The sequence below is a fragment of the Doryrhamphus excisus genome, linkage group LG20 (genome assembly GCF_037039965.1).
Source record: "Doryrhamphus excisus strain RoL-2023G ecotype Guam linkage group LG20, RoL_Dexc_Guam_v1.1, whole genome shotgun sequence".
Classification (NCBI taxonomy): Eukaryota; Metazoa; Chordata; class Actinopteri; order Syngnathiformes; family Syngnathidae; genus Doryrhamphus; species Doryrhamphus excisus.
Genome location: NC_136376.1, coordinates 13924477 through 13942388, shown reverse-complemented (window position 1 = coordinate 13942388; position 17912 = coordinate 13924477). Strand labels below are relative to the sequence as shown.

General features: G+C 38.8%; 1 protein-coding gene and 1 long non-coding RNA gene across 4 annotated transcripts in view; one reads left to right on the top strand and one right to left on the bottom strand.

Moving 5' to 3' along the window:
• The window catches only part of khdrbs2 (KH domain containing, RNA binding, signal transduction associated 2), a 70638-nt gene that overhangs the window by 31258 nt on the left and 21468 nt on the right, over window positions 1–17912 (top strand). For all 3 annotated transcript variants that reach the window (XR_009120386.2, XR_009120385.2, XM_058058717.2), the window contains exons 4-6: window positions 2277–2423; window positions 9904–10031; window positions 16322–16511. Coding sequence is in view for 1 of the 3 variants with exons in the window: in XM_058058717.2 (XP_057914700.2) it covers window positions 2277–2423; window positions 9904–10031; window positions 16322–16511 (465 nt within the window). In the remaining 2 variants the exon portion in view is untranslated. The remainder of the gene's footprint in view (window positions 1–2276; window positions 2424–9903; window positions 10032–16321; window positions 16512–17912) is intronic.
• LOC144894469 (uncharacterized) overlaps window positions 15659–17912 on the bottom strand; it is a 36489-nt gene continuing 34235 nt past the window's right edge. Inside the window, exon 3 of the long non-coding RNA XR_013625081.1 lies at window positions 15659–15695. This is a non-coding gene — a long non-coding RNA (uncharacterized LOC144894469). The remainder of the gene's footprint in view (window positions 15696–17912) is intronic.

The following is a 17912-nucleotide window of genomic DNA, read 5'->3' as shown; positions in this document are numbered from 1 at the left end:
TGACACGCTGTGTTGCACAGAGGCAACATGATATACATGTGCAGTACCATATCACAAAAGGCAAGGATGCATAGCATGTGTGTGATATCGATTTCATCTACACGCTGACATCCTTTTCAGGACAAGTTGACACTTAAAGGTTGTGTCTGAATCAGTATCTCATTCAGCTGTGACCCACTTGGGTCCGTCAGCTCGGCAGGGGAGGGGGGGGGGGTGATATCTGAGCCTGGGAGGTACATCAATATTGCACATTGTGCTGGTGGATCAGCCAGGTTAATACTGTACTCAGTCAAAGACAGACCACATCTCACCTTTTGGACTTTCCACAAGGCAGAACAAGTATAGTGAGGAAGACGTCTCTAGCATACGACAACCTACATGCAGTGGGCAGTGGCAGTGTTAGAATGCCATCTCTCATGTGTCAGGTTGCTTATAGTCGCTTATAGTCTGTATGTGTAAAAGTTAATCATGGCATCATGCAGGTGGATGTTCCTTGGCCCAGTGTTGTTTTGTCTTTATGTGCTTTTATTTTACGCAAGATGTTGAGGTTCACATTGGGAGTGACCAGGATGGATAGGATCAGGAAGGAGTACATCAGAGGGACATTACATGTTAAAGGCCTTGGAGATAAAGTCAGAGAGGTCAGACTGAGATGTTTGGGACATGTCCAGAGGAGAGATAGTGAATATATATGGATATGGATATATATGTGTGTGAATGAGAGGGACCCATGTGGAAGAGTGAGGTTACAGGGAGAAGAGATACAGACGGTGGAGAATTTTACTTAGGGTCAACAGTTCAGAACAATGGCGATTGTGAAAAGGAGGTGAAGAAGCGTGTGCAGGCAGGATGAAACGGGTGGAGAAAAATGTCAGGCGTGATAGAAGAGTTTCAGCTAAAATGAAAGGAAAGGTGTACAAAACTGTGGTGAGACCAGCCATGTTGTTTGGTCTAGAGACAGTGCCACTGAGGAAAAGACAGGAAGCAGAACTGGAGGTAGCAGAGAAGAGGATGCTGAGGTTCACAGTGGGAGTGACCAGGATGGATAGGATCAGGAACGAGTACATAACATTACATGTTAAAGGCCTTGGAGATAAAGTCAGAGAGGCCAGACTGAGATGGTTGGGACATGTCCAGAGGAGAGATAGTGAATATATTGGTAGAAGGATGCTGCCAGGTAGGAGGTGTAGAGGAAGACCAAAGAGGAGGTTTATGGATGTAGTGAAGGAGGACATGAGGGTAGTTGGTGTGACAGATATATGCATAAGACAGGTTTGGATGGAGGAGATTGATTTGCTGTGGCGACTCCTGAAGGGAAAAGCCCAAAGAGAAAGAAGAAGAAGAAGTGACCATTGATCAGATGGATTTTGATGACTTCAAATGGATGCATCTTTTGGCTAACATATAACGGCTTGAGTGACAAATGAATAATGTAAAGGATGTTGTACAAAAGTAGCACATCCACTCATAGTAAACTCTGACTCGCGTCTCCTGTGCTTTTTAGTTGAACCTTATTCAGCTTTCTCATTAACCTTGTTTCCCAGTGTACTACACAGCTGTTTCACTTCTTTACCCTAATCGGCTGCCTTACCACGGTTAAGTGTTCATTTTATTCAATAGAAGAAAGGGTTTTAACTTTTTCCTGTTTATTTTTTAATAAAAGATTGTCTCGTTTGATGCAAGACACAAAGGTTGTATTCATTTAAATATTTGATGGGCATGAGTTTCTCTTTTTGCTACACCTAAAATACCCCACTGTGGTGCTTAAAAAAGGACTGTTTTATCATCTTGTTCAAAATAAGTGATTAACAATGTTAAAATTGTATTAATTTCTATAGAAAATACAATAAAATGAAAACATCTCAATATAGCGCCATTTATGGTTAAATTAATCCATCCAACCATTTGCCAGAGCCTATCCAAGTTGTCTTTGAGCGAGGGGCGGGGTACACCCTGAACTGGACGCCAGCCAATCACAGGGCACATATAGACAAACAACCATTCACACCACACTCACATTCATTGGTTAAAGTAATAGATCACTGAAATTATCAATAACATTGATACAATTCAAATGTTCAACTTTAACATATTTTATATTGTAAAAGTGAAAAAAGTGTCAAATTTAGATAGATCTCCTGCACTGCATTTGCACTAGTGAGTAGATATAGTATGTGTGATTTATGCATATTAAAGTCAGCAAATACCATAATTAATAATAACTGCATTGTGTTTTCTGAAAATAAATTCTCAAACTGCTGTTTTTTATGTCTTAGGAGGAAGAATTGAGGAAAAGTGGAGAGGCCAAATATGCACATCTGAGCCACGATCTTCATGTTTTAATTGAGGTTTTTGCTCCACCGGGTGAGGCCTATTCCCGTATGAGTCACGCCTTGGAGGAGATTAAGAAATTTCTTGTTCCAGTAAGTGAACTTCTTTATATCATTGTTTCACACCATAACTTAATCCCTTGTAGAAGTTCTGCAGCAATGTCTGTACTTTTGACTTAATAGTTTTAGTGACACAAAGACAAAGTAGTTTGTTTGCACAGAAGCAATTAGTGTTAGTCAGATGTTTTTTCCTTTAAACCTACACTTACTGAGGAATAAAAAAAAAAAAAACATTGCACTCAGCATTTTAAGTGCAGTATGGAACAACAAACGAATACCCTGGAGCACTTGGCCATAACTAATGTGCATGGTGTATAATCATGCAGAGTCTAAGCTGTAAATATTAATCAAGCTTTGCAAATGTGACAAGCTGCATGAGTTTGCTTTATGGCATACATGTCAAACTCAGACCCGGGGGCCAAATCAGGCTGGCGCTGCAATTTCATCCGGCCCCGCGGAACGGACCTTATCAAACAATGTGCATACAGCGATCTGCGTAATTAAGCGATTTCTCTGGATTAATATATTGCCAAATCCAAGCATGTCAACAATGTGGAACACATACCCAACAATGGACGCGCAGTAAAGCTGAGCGATTGTGAGGTTTACTTTTTTCAAGGAAGCATTTTTGTAAGCAAATATTATTTATATAATATACTCAACATATATCATCATTTTACTCAACATATTGTCTAGAGCAGGGGTCAGCAACCTGCGGCTCCAGAGCCGCATGTGGCTCTTCAGCCTCTTTATTGTGGCTCCCTTTGCGATGCTTGAATATTTTTAACACCCAAGTGGGGAAAATGCACGTCTTTTGTAATGAGTTTTAAAAAATCCAACTTTGTCTGAGACCATGAATGCATCCTGAGTGAGTTCTGACTGCTATCCAGTTCAGTACATGAAGAAAAACAAGTAATACTTACCTACAAATCTAAAAAATAAATTCGAGATAATTTAAAAACAGCGGCATGGGAACTTGTTTTTACGTTTACAGTAGTTTACACATACATTTATGTAAGTTTATCTCCAAAACTAGCAAGAGTACTCCAACTCGTCTTTTCTTATCTGAACTACTTTGATACCCCCAAATTCCCTCCAATGTTGTTTTAAACATACTATATGTTTTGCGGCTCCAGGCTATTTTTCTTCAGTGGGCATTGGGTAAAATGGCTCTTTTCATAGTAAAGGTTGCCGACCCCTGGTCTAGAGATGCCAAACTTTTTATTTAAGCAGCCCCACCAACTAACCTCATCACTGAAATCCGCCCAGAACTCAGCTCACAGGAGGAGGTGTGGGTTATGTCAACATTGATGCACTACACTGATGATGGGTATGTCATACAACATATCAAAAAATCCTAACTATCCCTTTAATAAATGTCGCTAGGGAGGGTGGATGTCATTATTGTATAATTTGCATAATTGCCATTGATGTATTTACATTTGCATGTAATTGTAACGGGCAGTGTAGCACAGAGGAATACAAGAGGACTAACATTGAAGGATTGACATAAAGTGAGTAATTTGGGACTCTAAATTATCCATAGATATGAATGTGAGTGTGAATGGTTGTTTGTCTATATGTGCCCTGTGATTGGCTGGCCACCAGTCCAGGGAGTACCCCCCAAAGTCAGCTGGGATAGGCTCCAAAATACTCTTGCGACCCTAGTCGGAACAAGCAATATAGAGAATGAATGAATGAAGTATCGAGAGGGGTCTTAATACTTGCTAAATGTAGCGGCTAAGTTGGCGAGATGGATACCTTTTGCTATGTCATCATATTCATCATATTCTCTGGCAGACCAAATTAAGAAACAGACTTATGATACACACTGTCATCTTGTGTACAGAGTGGTCGCTAAAAGCTACATTCACAGACATGCGAACGTCATTATTATTTCTCAGAAAGTACCTGGTTACTGGAACTCTTCCGCGTCCTCCTCCTCTGCATTCGAGGAAACAAAAGGCTTTTTTCTGCCCATTTCGTTGCCAGTCAATAACTTTGAAGTTCAGCCATGAGCAGAAGTTAGCTTGTCTTGCTAGCAGTAATTGGAGAAATTGTTAGTGATTACACCAAACGGTATTCAAGCCAATGGTGTCAGCAGCCAGATTTGTACCGTTCATTAATTCATTCATTTTCTACCGCTTTTTCCTCATGAAGGTCGCGGGGGTGCTGGAGCCTATCCCAGCTGTCTTTGGGTGAGAAGCGGGTTACACCCTGGACTGGTGGCCAGCCAATCGCAGGGCACATACGTATAGACAAACAACCATTCACACTCACATTCATACCTATGGAAAATTTGGAGTCACAAATTAACCTAGCATGTTTTTGGAATGTGGGAGGAAACCCACGCATGCACGGGGAGAACATGCAAACTCCGAGGGTGGAATTGAACCGTGGTCTCCTAGCTGTGAGGTCTGCGTGCTAACCACTCGTCCGCCGTGCCGCCAGATTTGTACCAAAAATATCTCTGTTCGTCATCACAGGAAGTGACAAAATGCACTTTAGGTGTTTTAGATGTCATCGGCCATTTAAAAAAATAAATAAGTTTTCAATTATAGTGGCTTGCATGAGCATGTGGAAACGTGAGTCTTAGGGCAAGACCCCTTGTTCTTGATCACTGTCGTATAAAGTGATCATTAGTATTGATGGCCACTTCAGGCTACTATTTCAGTCACAATCCATTTACTCGGAGCTAATACAGGTCCTTAAGCGGTGAGCCAAACCATGAGACACAGTGAAGCACAAAGCATTGAACCAAGATCCAAATCTAGCTACAAGTGTGAGGATGTGAAAGTTAGTGACTGACTATCCATAACAACACAACAGGACTTTGTCTGCTTATGGATAAACAACCAAAATGTGCTTGAGAGAATATCTTTCGGAAAGTACTTATACAGGATGGCATGGTATTGTGAGGATTTTTGCAAAGCTTCTTTAGCTGATAAGCTTCATGAACAATGCCTGCTGTGCTCTGTGAAGATTTATGTTCACCAAGAAGTGTATGTAAGAGTCTTAAGCAGTATTGATATGATAGTAAGAAGATCAAAGAAGAGTAATTGCAGTGCAGAGAGCGGCGAGCACTCGTCCATGTGGCTGACAGGAGTTTAGACGTGTGAGGATGGCACAACATAGCATTTATTTGAACATTTATTAAAAGGAGTGCAGCGGAAAGTGGTGGTTTTTGTTAGTTTCTTTCTGGCGGATAAGCTTCAGCTCACTCACGAGTCACGACCCTAAACAGGATACGAATTAATACGTTTAAATTACCACCACGGAGGTAACATTATCGGTTTATGAAATGTTAGAAATTGACTTAATAAACTTAACTTGGAAATTGTATTACTTTGTTGAAGATCTTTTCTCAGCTAATTTCTCTGTCAGCAACTTATACATTGCTTTGTAGAGATACATAAATATTAGGTTCAGAATGCTATTTTAATTCAGGAAAAGATTTCTGTCAATCAAGGAATTCAAAGCTCAGTGCATATTATTCAGGATGCAATGTGCCTTTTTCGATTATGTAGAGATTCGTGAACCATTTTCCATAAAACTTTGTACTGGCATGGGGCAAAAGTAAAAAAAAACAGCTAAATTTTAGTGCTAGTTAAGATTAAAGTTCAGTTTAAAAAAACAGTGTAACTAGTGTTACATTTGATCTATAATTAACTATTATTATTATTAACTATTATTAAGAACAAGTCTATCTAGGTCTAGGTTTTTTTTTTGGCCAGTCTGAGATTTGTCTTTTTCTTGGTAATCCTGCCATGAAGTCCAGCATCCTGAAGTCGTCGCTTCACTTTTGATACTGACACTTTTGATACTGTTTGACGGCTACTATTTAGTACAGCTGCCAGGTGACGACCTGTGAGGCGTCCTTGTCTTAAACTACACACTCTCAAATATTTGTCTTCCTGCACTCCTTTTTCTGTCCTTGTTAGACCCAGTTTGTGCTGCTCTCTGAAGGGAGTAGTGGAAAGAGGTTTTAGTTTTAGTTTAGATTTTTTAAATGGGTTTTCTAATAATCTATTAGCCTCATAAAATAATTAACTTGGATTAGCAGCCATACCAGGTGATTGATGCAGAGGACTGACAGTTGTTGATAGTAGGCCGCTTTTAATTGTTTGTGAAATGGATAAAAATGTTTGTGAAATGCATGAAAATGTGATTTTCTTTGGAAAACAAAGAAATATGCAAGTGATCCCAAACTTTTGATCGGTAGTGTATATTATATACAGTGAGGGTCATAATTATTTAAACCCCCTGCCATTTTGCAAGTTCTCCCACTTGGAAAATAGGAAGAGATCTGAAATTTCTAAAAAAAAAAAAAAATTTTTTTTAAAATCTAAAAAAAAATAAAAAAATCACATTTTATGATTTTTTTAATGATTTATTTGCACCCTTGAGAATCAGCAATAATTTTGACTGTTAAAGAGCCCCCCGAGCTCATTAATATCAAGGGTCTGGAGTGGCCAAGCCAGTCTCCACACCTAAATCCAATAGAAAATCTTTGGAGGGAGCTGAAACTTCGTGTTGCTCAGCGACAGCCCCAAAACCTGACAGATCTAGAGTGGATTTGTGTAGAGGAGTGGGCCAACATCCCTATTGCTGGATGTGCAAACCTGGTTGTAATTGCAAATAATGGCTTCTGCATTAAATATTAGCACTGATTATCTCAGGGGTGTAAATACATTTGAACCATAGTTAATTTACAAATAAATCATTTTAAAAAATCATACAATGTGATTTTTTAAATCATTTTTTTTGATTATGTCTCGAAGAGTGGAAATGCATCTATGATGAAAATGGCAGATCTCTCCCTATTTTATAAGTGGGAGAACTTGCAAAATTGCAGAGGGTGTAAATACTTATGACCCTCACTGTGTATATATGTATATATATATACATTCATACATACATATATATACACATATATACATACATACATATATAGACATAGACTGTCTTTATTGTCAATAACACAGCAGTGAAATTGCCAACGAAATGTCGTTGCCTGGCTCCCGTGTAATAAATAATAAATAATAATAATGTGGAGAATAAATAAATGACATCAAATATGAACAATGTACAGCGTAAACAGTAATTTTTACAAATAATTTAAATAATTTAGAATAAATAACAATAATTTAAGTTTTGCGTGTGCGTGTGGGCAGGTAGAGGGGCTTATTTGGCATTGAGCAGTCTGATGGCCAGGGGGAAGTGCATATACATATATACATACATATATATATACATACAGTATTGTATTTTTTGTTCAAGGGAACAAATGTGTGCTTGGTAAAATCCCACTTTCTTGAAGTTCTCATCACTAGTGATTATATCACAACCAACAACAAGTCTTTCAGAGATGGCCCATTATCCAAAAAGAGTCATTCCCCTGAGACATGCAGTACAATAGAAAGTCAGGAATCCAATCCAACTATATGTATTGTGGTCAAAATGTTGCCTGGTCTGTTGGATTGAGAAATGAAACGACAGCACCCACCAGTAGCAGCAGCTTGTTTCAGGTACTGTAGGCCAGGTTGTGAAAACACCGCCTGGCTTGTTAACCCCCTAAACATCCAGATTTGGCTGCGTGACGGGCGTCATGTGTGCATCACGCATGGTCGAAATTAATCTCAGTGAGCAAACAGTCCGACCCAAAGAGCCTAGGCATGGTTTATCTCTGTGTACTCATGCTAGCGCCTCTGTCAACAGTCAACATTTACAAGGTCTGGCACATTTAAAGCGCTTTGAATAAGTTGCCAGCTTTCCAATTAAAAGATCTGCCAGTCTTAGTTCAAACCAACAGAACGCTGTCGGCCATATTAATTCATGAAGAAGTGCATGCGGGTGCTGTGTCAAATGTTTTGGGCGTCTGTCATGAGGATTTTTCGGTTCATGCGTGATATGTTCGTGTCAAAAATTGTAGTCGGAAAAAACTCATACATCTCGCTGTCCAGTTTTGGTTAATACTTGTATGTGTTCATTGTACTGCTATGGGACGGTACATGTAGCAAGTGGTTTGCTCTAATAACTTGCTGAGGGATATATTCAAATAAAAAACTTTCATTTCCCTGTGGCTTTTTCTGGAGTTTGATTCTGCAATTCAATTTTTATAGTTTTTAAAAAATAATTCTGTGTTGTGTTCCGTATAAATGTCACTTAAATGTAATAGTAGTATCTGTTGTGGTGTCAGAACTTTAATAGGGACATCATAAAAAATGAATGGATGGATCATAGTGATTGTGATGAAGTGTCGCTGTGTGCAAGCACACACAATTATGGCAATATCCTGCATTTGCTTGATTCTGTGTGAAAAGCACACACGGTTCAGGTCCATTTGATGGAGGATTCATACATTCTAAACAGTTCTTTTTTACAGACCAGTTTTCGCACCTGATAGTTTCAGCTGCCCACTTGCAGTCCTCAGAGTGGTAACTGTAAAGTACGAAAAACTATCTTTGGTCTGTAAAAAAAAAAAAAAACATAACAGATTTACTGTTACGGTTTGCAGCAATTCTGCAATTTTGTTTTGCAAATTAATCGCTTGCGACAAAGTCTGATTGAAGTGCTGACAATACTCACAACTGCGCCTTTGTTGGTTTGTGTCGTTGCTATTCCAATCTGTAGGCGTTGTAATGATTGGGAAGATACCAGTTCTTGCGGCTACTAAAATAAATGACTTGTCACCATAGTTCTATTGTCCATTTATACCTCTATTATTAGGTACTTCATGGGGGGTGCTATACCCCCTAAAACTGAATATTCCGCACACTTCTTACCCCAATTCTTCACATCCCACACAACACATGGTTACGTCTTTACACGCGGTTGACTCTGTAGTTCTTTCCCAACATAGTTACGCCACAAGTCTCTTCTTTTCTTATTGATCATTGAGCAGCAATTAAGTCCTAAGTTAAGTTAAAGCGGTATTGAGAGGTAACGATACCTGAGAAGACACAATCAGGCTGTGGGAGGAACCAGATGAAAAAGTGATGACAAAGTGAAAAAGAAAAAGTATCTGTGTCTCACATAAGAACAGACAATGTTGCCTCCCTAATTTTGTTGTCAAGAGCACAATTATGGAGAGAGTATGTCATCATGTTAATTAGATTTGGCATTTCCTCTGAAATAAAAGTGTTTGTTTTCTTAGAAATGACAACATAATGAATGCTATTCAGCCCATTCGCTTATCAGTGCAATTATCAGTATTGGTTATGGATCGCATACATATTGACATTTTGGTTTACAAACACTGTAATCCTGTTAATTAATTAGTTAATTCACCATCGAAAATGCACTCGGATTTTTAAAATAAAAACAAGTCTTCACTAATTTCTAAGATGAAAAAGAAGTGACATTCTTTTTCATTCGTTGTAAACAGAATCTGTCAAGATGATTTGAATGATTTTAATTGACATGACAGTCGCATGTGACATTCGCTGCACAAGTGCGTTGAATGTTTTTCATTTTAATAAGTGAGGCGTGCTGTTTTGTTTTGCTCCCGCAGGATTACAATGACGAGATCAGACAGGAGCAACTACGAGAGCTCTCGCTGTTGAATGGCTCTGACGAGTCCAAAACAGGCAGGAGCACACAAGGAAGGAGCTCCAGGGCAGCAACTACTGTATCCAGCAGGTAACGCACTCATGTAAACAGCCGAGGTGTGGACTGGAGTCCCTTGACTTGGACTCCAGTCAGACTCAAGTCGTAATTGTAATAACATCCATATATCAGCAAGGACCTGCAACTTGGACTTTGACATCAATGACTCAGGACTTGACTCGTATTTTAGTCTGATGACTTGAAAATACTTGAGATTTTCAGTGAGTGTGTTGAGTAAAATGTGTTCCCTTGACGTAACGTGACCATTGTTATATCATTTCGAGCAAGAGAACATATTTCCCCACAGAATATGAATTTAACATACTTAATTGTATTGTTAATTGTTGTATTTAACAACTTAATACTTAATTAAGTTTAAGGAAAAAAGTTGTGTGGTTTACATTTCTGTGAGTGCCACACTGATGGAGAGTGGTAGAAAAGTTATTCAAAAATTAATTAGGTACAATTAATGCATCTTCAGAAGTTCATTTGTTGTTGTATTGTTTTGCACGGACTAAATCCTAAATGCTATATCAGCACTCTTTTTCTGAGACAATAATAACAATAACTAATGTGCATATTATGACATCACCAGGCTCAGAATTTGTCAGTCTTCGCCATACCAGCTCATCAAAATGTCTGATCCACTTGTGATACTATTAAGCAAACACAGCCGTCATCGTCGTCATTTACATTGGGATCTTGAACACCACTGTATCACCATGCTAATATTATATTGATGGATATATAAAGTATCTATGTATGTATTATGCCTGTGAATATTCTCATTCATCCAGGTCATTGTATTCTCAGGTTATATTGATTAGCCATGCATTTTTGGCTGAGGATTCTATTTCCGCTATTTCTGTGGGTTTTTTTTTTTTTGGTTACATTCCCGCTACTCTCCTCACCATTAGCAGTGTTTTGACAACACACCATGTCCCTTCCTCCTACCCTGAACACGGTTTAGCAAAACATTGGTAATGGTAATGGTAATGGTAATGGTAATGGTAATGGTAATGGTAATGGTAATGGTAATGGTTTTATTTCATTTGAACATGCATCAGATTCCAATTGAGTGCATCCCATAATCAGTTCCCAGTTCCACATGTCCAAAAGGAGTAGGAAGAAGCAAAGCTTATTAAATCCTACCCCTCCATTGGATACTTTTACAATCAGTAACTGTTACATTTGTTCACTTCCTGCTTTCCATAATACAATTTAAGGTTTTTTTTATTTTATTTTATTTATTTTTTTATAATGCACCTCGTATGACCATTCAATGCCATAATGTGTACTATAGTAAGTGTCAATATAGTGATATATATAGCACATCATGACTGGTTCAAGACTCTTCATCCTTGTATTTAGCAAACATCAACTGCTTGTATTGTTTCTTGAATTGGCTCATCGTTGTGCATTGTTTGAGGTCCTTACTCAATCCATTCCATAGTTTGATTCCACATCCCGAAACATTGGCTCAAGTATGCTGTGTTTGGACTATCATAGCAAGCGGATGCTCTATTGCATGCACAAGGGGCTTCACAATCTATCAACTTTGCATAGAAACATCCGCAATTTTTGCTCAGATTGAAGTTATAGATGTCCACCATCTCTTGGTGTAACTTATTAACTATAGGAAGTACCATATGATATGGCTTGTTAAATTCAGCAGTGTTGCAGTGTTAAAGGGCTAATTCAGCTGCCTGGGACACGTCAACAATCTAATTCTAATATTACCTCATTTAGCAACATACAATACATGCAAGGAGCACCTTGCATATATGGGCTTTTATAAAAAAAAAAAGTTGTACCTCATCTTAGTACCAATGAGTGCTATATGGATCCTGAGACGCCCAATAAAGAGCCGAGAGGAGGACATAAAAAGTAAATGAGCATCAAATGTCTTTAGAGAAATGTAAAGGCTTAGTAGTCAAAGGGCATCATTGAAGTCCTCTTAAAGTGCCGTAATAAACCTCATCAAGGTGTGTTTAACCTCACCCCATTGCAGTTAATACATGCACTGAGTTATGTGCAACAGGGTGTTCTATTGACAACAAGGAGCAATCTGCACTTTCATCAGGGAATATTCAAAGAGGACAATAAAAAGTAATTGTAAGAAAGCATTCCATTAGCTCAGTTGTGTGTGCGTGGTTATTTGTATGAAATTCTCGCCTTATAATTTATTTATTCATTAGTGAAAATTGTTCACACAAAACAGGTGGCCGTTTGACGGGAGTAAACAGGTATGGTTTGTGTAATTTTGGCAGGCTAATTCAAGCATATCTTGGAACGTTTCCAACAACAACAACAAAAATTCAGCACCACCAGCAGCACTTGCTGAGATTTACTGCTTATGGCACACCGATAAGCAATTAGTGTAAATCTCCATGAAAAATATGCACCACTAATACCCCTTTGAGAGGCTGTATTTTTGGATCACAATAGGCTGTTACCTAGAAGAGGAAGCACCGGAGCAAGAGAGGCTATTCCAGCCCACCTACATCACATTTAAATGGAAGTCAGAGGACAATAGACAGCTTTGCGATGTTAAATTCAACCTGCATTCCTGGCAGCGTTGCTGTTTGACTGTCATACTTCCACACGGTGGTACCGCTAGGAATTCAGGGGAAAAAAACTAAATGACCTTGTGCCCCCCTTTCCTTTATTGAAGATGCCTCACGGACAACACCTTCATGTTTTGCTAGTGTTTGCCAAAGTGTTGGCTCTTATTTTTTTATGTAGCCGTACTCTGTAAAAGCAGAGACTTGTGGTGTAACTCAGTTAGCGAAAAACTACAAATTCAACCAGTGATGACGTGATGAAGGGGTGACGGAGCTCAGGGGCAATGACATCCGGGTGCCGGCTGACAGTCACGTTTTATAGTATGGACACTTCAACACAGTCGGACTCAGACAGTGTATTAATAATATGATGAGACTTAAATCACTGATGCTTGGGATTGGGATTCTTTTTTGGGGGGCACTTGATTTCACGGATGATACAGTACCGTGCAAACAGACTAGCTTGTGTTACTATCTCGTTTGCCAAATAAATGAGCCTGACAGGACACCGTAGTATAGTGTAAATTTAAGTACCAAAAGAATAGGCAATGGTAATGGTAATGGTAATGGTAATGGTAATGGTAATGGTAATGGTAATGGTAATGGTTTTATTTCATTTGAACATGCATCAGATTCCAATTGAGTGCATCCCATAATCAGTTCCCAGTTCCACATGTCCAAAAGGAGTAGGAAGAAGCAAAGCTTATTAAATCCTACCCCTCCATCTGGTACTTTTACAATCAGTAACTGTTACATTTGTTCACTTCCTGCTTTCCATAATACAGTTTAAGTTTTTTTTTTTAATAATGTACCTTGTACCGAAGTACGAGGTGATATGAGCATCCAATGCCATAATGGGTACCATAGTAAGTGTCAATATAGTGATATATATAGCACATCATGACTGGTTCAAGACTCTTCATCCTTGTATTTAGCAAACATCAACTGCTTGTATTGTTTCTTGAATTGGCTCATCGTTGTGCATTGTTTGATTTCCTTACTCAATCCATTCCATAGTTTGATTCCACATACTGAAATGCTATGGCTTTTTAACGTAGTCCTAGCATAGAAGTGTTTCAAATGTACTTCTTCCCTGAGATCATATTTCTCCTCTCTTGTAGAGAAGTATTGGATGACATTTTTAGATAATTGGTTATTTTTAGCCTTATGCATTATTTTAGCTGTTTGAAGATGAACTATATCAGCAAGTTGAAGTATTTGTCATTTTAGAAATAAGGAGTTAGTATGTTCTCTGAATTATCCTTACTGACCTTTTTTGCAGTACATTTAGCCAGTGAAGATTGCTTTTATAGTTATTAGCCCATATTTCCAAACAATAAGTAAGATATGGTAGAACCAGAGAGCAATAAAGAGTGTGGAGTGATTTCTGATTGAGAACAAATTTTGCTTTGTTCAATACTGAAATATTTCTGGCCACCTTATGTTGTATATTTGTAATATGAGGTAATATGAGGTGTTGAGTGCGTGATCCACGAAAGCTGAATAAAAAAGCTATCAACGTGCCAAAGTGTATGCTGTAATACAACAGTTTGTTACATGCAATAGTGTATGATAACTGAACCAAACTTTAACCACATTTTTTTGTCAAAAAACTAATCATACGAAACAAGGGGCGCTCGAAAAGCAAGGTTTGAGTGTGTTAATAACGTGTAAGTGTCTTTTACAAATTCAGACTCAGCATAACATGACAAGTTAACATGCACACCTTACATAGCACCCGATGAAATCAGTTTATTTTTTTCCCATTTTCATTTTTTAGAATTCCATTTTTTTACCTTTTTTACATATTTTAGCAGCACAGAGTGAATGTTAATGAGTGAAATACTTGCATTTATTGATGCAATACATCATTGGCCCATTTTGCCCAGTAAATCAGAAATGGATACAAGTTGGTTACAACTTTTCCAATTGGATGTCAGCCTCAGCACATATTGCTACAAAACCTTCAACAAAGTGTAATGCCCATGCAAGGACGATGTAGTCACTGATGTAACTCCAGTGACGGCTGATACGAGCTGGGTGCAAGAATAAACGTGCCTCTCGTCTTTTTTCACTCAAACCTGCACATGGTTAGCAGGCATTGGAATTGTGCAGTCCTTGCTTTATAAAATGGTCCTAACATTAAAGCAGTAAAACATATACTCACACACAGCTGTACTATTCTTGTGTTAAACCAGGGGTCTCAAACACGCGGCCCGCGGGCCAAATGTGGCCCGCAGGACACTAGTTTGAGGCCCCCGCCTTGATATGAAAGTTTAATGTTAGTGCAGCCCGTTGATATGTATAAGTTTGATATGGATGCTGTATGGTATCATGTACCCAGAATTAATGTTCATGTTAAAGGTTAAATAACTGTTAATAGTTATCCTCCCTATCCGTGTGGAAGTGGTAAGTTTTTGGCTATTTAAGTTTAAAGGAAATAACTTGAAGGCTACCGTTTAGGTCGCTAGCTGTCTAGTTTGTGAGTTAGCATGTGTCTCAAGACCCTGCAGTTGCGCAATATGTTGTAAATAAAAAGAGTATAAATGTGACTATAGTCGTGTTTTGTCATGTCTACAGGGCTCTAATAATGCTTTGTTCATTTTAATCTCAAAAAATCATTTGTGGTTTAAGTTTTTATTATTTGCTGTTTTATTATTATTATATTTATTTATTTATTACTGATTGATTTTCTTTAGTCTTGATTTGTTTATTTATTTTCATCTTATTTTGTGTAGAATATTTGATATTTGAGAACAGTGGAATGTTGGAAAATTGGAACCAAAGCAAAGTTTTTTTAAATGTTTTTTTTGTTGTTTTTTTTTTTGGAAAACCTGATGCGGACCAGTCTCACCCAGACCCGAGCAGTGGCCCCCAAGTAAATTGAGTTTGAGACCCCTGTGTTAAACAATGTCAATACATCAGATAATGATGATTTGGAAGTGAGCTCTGAAAGACATTTAGGATGGTTCTGCAAGCTCACCGAGTTCTACTGATCCCAATGCGATCCGGACTTCCAATACAGGTTGCAGATTGCCTTCGCTCCGTAAACACGGACCAAGATATCGGGAAGTCCTCAGAAGAGCTTGGGGGTGTGACCAATCACAGTGGAGTGGGCGTGCCTTGAGGAGGCCTGGGGGTGGAGTAAATTAAACAGATTGTTTGGGTCGGAAGCAGGAAAGCTTTCTGTGTGGGTTATTGTGTATGATAATAATAATAATAATAATAAGAGTGTATATAGGAGTCCACAACTCAGATACAAAACACCAAAAATGAGCACAATAGGTACCCTTAAATTTGTTTAACCATTTACATACTGTATATACAGTACATGATGTAAACATGTGTGCCCATTAACACACAACTGCAATGTAAGCAACTGTCCATGCACACACACACACACACATTATGTAAACATTTGTCAGGCCATTTACATACGCACCTCATAGCCGGCTACGGCCACAGGAAGAATTTTTCTTTGGCCTTGGTAGAAGTCTGACGTTAGGAGCGTCTCTCACAGGCATTGAGTCAAGGACACACACAAAGTCACACATTTCAGCCTTCGATCTTTTCAAGATCTCAGTGCCAGCTGAGATGATGCTTTTTTTTAAATATTTGACTCCAGCATACGTTCCAGTGATATGACTACCGACTGAGGCTGCCGGATGAACTGATTTCACTGGATTCTGCACTGAATGGGTACAACACTAGGATTCCCAAGGCAAGTCAACGCTATGCTCCTTTGCTTCCTCTTTGCAGGGCCCGGAGGAGCACGGGAAGGAGTGGGGTAACACCTCGAGGCACGGCGACGGCTGCTCACAGCAAGCTCACTGCGTCTGTTTTAAAGAGAGACGCTCAAGTCTCAAGAGCCAGGGCGGCAGCAAAGGTGGCAAGTGTAGGGTACCGACCCTCGCTGTTGGCAGGCGCTCATGAATCATACGACGACTACGTGAGTCCAATCCTCTTTGCTCAAAGAAAAAAAAAGTAACGCTGATAGTAATTGCTCTTGAACTGTGTGTAAATCAGACTTGGTTTAAGCTGCAGTTAATGTGATGAGTCCTTCTTTACATGCAGAGGTAGGCCAAACTGGGACATGATTTGGTAAAATTAGGGCAAGCAGGCAATTAATTCAAGATGCTACTTTCATTCAAAAAAAACTTTCAAACTAAAAGTATAATTACCTCCACTGAACTACTTAAGCGATTTAAAAAAAAAACTTTGTGGAGGCGTTCTGGGGGGGCTGATCCAGATAAAGTGATCCCCCCCTACACTTTATGTTGACGGTAATATCACAATGGGGCCTTTTTTGACACGTTCCTTCATGAAGGAAGGGAGTTGGGTATCTATCTATCTTCTATGCAGATTTAGCTTGATAGGTGTGAGGTCCGGGACGTTCCATTTACAGCCTGTGAGACCAAAAATACGATTTATGAATGATAACATCAAAGTGTGAATCTGACATCAAAACATAAACACAGTGTGTTCTCCGGCCAATATGATCCAGGTATTGAGGTCAAGGATCAAATCATACTTGTTCTCATTCTTCTGCCATTCTTCCTCTTAAATAAGGAATTGAACTATTATGCTATTTTTGGGCTCTTTATATTGAATTGTGGACTCCCATAGGGCAGCTACACATGATAACCAGCACAGAAAGCATTCTAGATCTTCCATAATCTGCACCTATTCCAGCTGTATTTCTTTTGCCTACACCGCACGCCCATATAAGGAAGCCCGCCCTTCTGTGACATCACAAACCCCCAGTTTTGCAACACCCTCTGAAACAGAGCGTTTCGAGCCATCCAAAACTTTTTCCAGGGCTCACAAACCTCATTATCTGAAACTTTGGCATCGTTTAAAATGGGAATACAACATTCCAACTACATTTATAGGTCAGAAAAGTGGAAAAAGTATAATAGGTCCCATTTAAAAAAATACAGTAAAGTCTCGTTATATCGATATCGGTTATAACGAATTACTGCTTATTACGATACTATTTTCATTTCCCGGCAAATTTCTAGTCTTTTATGATATAATTAGTTCTGTTAGTACGATACCCGGTTATTATGATAATCCGGTTACTATGATGCCCTTTTCATCTCCCGCCAGCCAATTTGGTCTGCTTATATCGATACAAAAGCAGCATTAAGCAGCAGAGTGCATTATTGCCCACTTTTAATGCAGTTCGGCGCAGGATCGGATATATCGACAGTCCGGTTATATCGATATTTTTTCCGACTCCCGACAATATCGATATAACGAGACTTTACTGTATATTTAAAATAATACTATCCACATTTGCCTGACAGACTTAATGGTAAGGGAACAGTGGTTTAGACAGTTTTATATG